Consider the following 2,229-nt stretch of genomic DNA (forward strand, 5'->3'; position numbering starts at 1 on the left):
GGCGGCAGGCGGAGCAGCAGCTGCAGGGTTTGAGGCCCCTGATGTTTTGGCTCTGATCCTTTGCAGAACGTCAGAAAACATCCAGCATCATGGAGATCAAGGAACCTTCTGAAGGGCAGCGGAACAATAACGTCTCTGAGATTCAAATATGTTCACGTCATTAATGTTTATTTAATGAATAGAAAATGTTTTAAAAATCTGATTATTTACAAAATATACATGATTGTAACTTCCTGTTACTGTAGAAAAAACCCAAAATATTTACAAACAACAAACATGATTTCATAAACAGTCGACACTGCTTTGTCATTATAAACACCCAGGTCACCTTTATGAACTGCTGAGTCATGTAAATAGTCAGTATAAAACAGAGCTGCTGTCAGAGTCGCTGATGGATCAGTTTTGGTCTTTCCAATCTGGTGCCTTTGTCCTCAGACTTAAAGGGACAGTGTCCTCCTTCTGTCTGTCTTCAGAAGATCTGTTGAGAGTGAACGGCATCTTCATCAACCTGAAGACCATAAGAAGGTTAAAGGTCAGGCATCCGTCAAAAACCTCTGACTGCTCACCACCTGGAGGGGCCTTCGGGTTCCTCACCTCGCTGTAGGCGGGCGGAGCGGGGTAGCAACCCTCAGGAACCCTGATGAAGAGCCCCACGTCGTCATCGTCGCCATCGTAGTCGTACAGCAGCGGCATGCGGGGGCCGTCCGCCCTCAGGTCCCGGTGGATGTTGCTGTAGCTGGGGGGGGCGGAGGGGGCGGAGCCTCGGCTGCTCATGCTGCTGGTTCTGCTGCCGACGCCGCTGAACGGGATGGTGCCGATGACCAGAGGCAGCTCCAGCACCAGCTTCTCGCTGCCGGGGATGTGCAGGTAGACCTGGGGGTGGACAGGTGTGAGTAAACGGTGATGTCATCTGCATAACAGCTGATTTCAGCCACGCTTCTAATTCTGCTTCGTCACAGAAACAGGTACTGGCAGGGGCCAAACGTGGAGCCCTGAGGAACACCTGAGCTTGTCTGGTTTCTGTCCAGACAACACCTCCTTCTGTTTTGATGACATCACAGACGACTCACCATGAGGGCGTAGTCCACCTTGATGATGTCACAGCCGAGCAGAGTGGGCTTCAGCTTTGGGACCCGGAGGCTCCGCCCCTGCCACATGTCACACATGCCGGACATGATGGCGTTCCCCCGGACCGCCGTCAGTTTTTGGCGCAGAATCTGTGAAGGAACCCAGAGTTGAGCCTGGCAGCAGAACCCCAGAGTTTCTGGGGCGGTTCTGACCTGGCCTCACTCACCTTGGTGGTCCCGTTGACGCTGTAGGAGTGTCTGGCGATGATGGCAGCCTTCGGCACCACAATCCGAGAGCAGGTGTTCTCGAACTTGGCGTTGATGTTGATGTCCTCGCCCTCGCAGAAGCCCTTCCTGTCGATCTGAGCCGAGACCGAAACCTGGCCGTCAGGGATGAACAGACAGGTGAGCTTCTTCTGCCGGGAGGCCGCCGCCGGAGCCTGGAGCAGGGGTCAGAGGTCAGGGAGTTAGGAGGAAGATTGGGATTAAAATCAGGATCTGGGTCAGGATGTGTGGCATGAACCACAGATTTAATTTTCTATCTAATCATTTGAATCGGATCTTGTTGGTTCTGGTTCTGTCTGTGCGGGTGGTACCAGCAGGTCGGGTTGGTTCACGTCCAGTGGCTCCTCCACTTCAAACTCTTGCTCGCACTGCAGTGCATGCTGGGAAGGCCGCTGCAGCTCTGCTCTCACATAGTACCGCACCGACCCAAACTTCCCTTTAAAGGACGAGACCAGGCGCCTGCAACAGAACCATCAGAACCAAACAGAACCATCAGAACCAAACAGGTCCAGAGAAGTGGACTGGGTCAGAGACTCACCCGGGAGGAGGAAGCTGGAAGCCGAACTGGAAGCTGAAGGATTTCCCCGCAGGAAGCAGGAAGTAGCCATCAGAATCTGGGGACACGGTGGACGTTAGGGGAAAGAGACCCTCGGAGACGCAGCTGTCCAGCAGCTTCCTCACCTGTATTCAGAACCGGGTCCAGTCGGACCTCATCCTCGTACTTCAGGTACTTCACCTCCTGGCTGCGGCGCCGGCTCTCTACGCGGGCGCAGCCGGCCGCCGTGACCCGCAGGTGCGTCAGCCTGCAGGGGGCGCTGGCCTCCAGCTGGACCGAGCCAGACACTTTGTCTCCGCTGCTGTAGACGGTTCTGGTTGG

The 2,229-nt window shown here is 54.7% G+C and overlaps 1 protein-coding gene across 3 annotated transcripts in view; it reads right to left on the reverse strand.

Annotated features, from left to right (window-relative positions):
• Positions 1-1,361: 1,361 nt before the first annotated feature.
• Positions 1,362-2,229, reverse strand: part of LOC103155117 (E3 ubiquitin-protein ligase BRE1B-like) — an 11,259-nt gene continuing 10,391 nt past the window's right edge. For all 3 annotated transcript variants that reach the window (XM_016663296.1, XM_016663295.1, XM_016663294.1), the window contains exon 11: positions 1,362-1,502. In XM_016663296.1, coding sequence (XP_016518782.1) covers positions 1,455-1,502 — 48 coding nt within the window. In that variant the 3' untranslated portion in view covers positions 1,362-1,454. The remainder of the gene's footprint in view (positions 1,503-2,229) is intronic.

The sequence above is a fragment of the Poecilia formosa genome, unplaced genomic scaffold, assembly GCF_000485575.1.
Source record: "Poecilia formosa unplaced genomic scaffold, Poecilia_formosa-5.1.2 Scaffold412, whole genome shotgun sequence".
Taxonomy (NCBI): Eukaryota; Metazoa; Chordata; class Actinopteri; order Cyprinodontiformes; family Poeciliidae; genus Poecilia; species Poecilia formosa.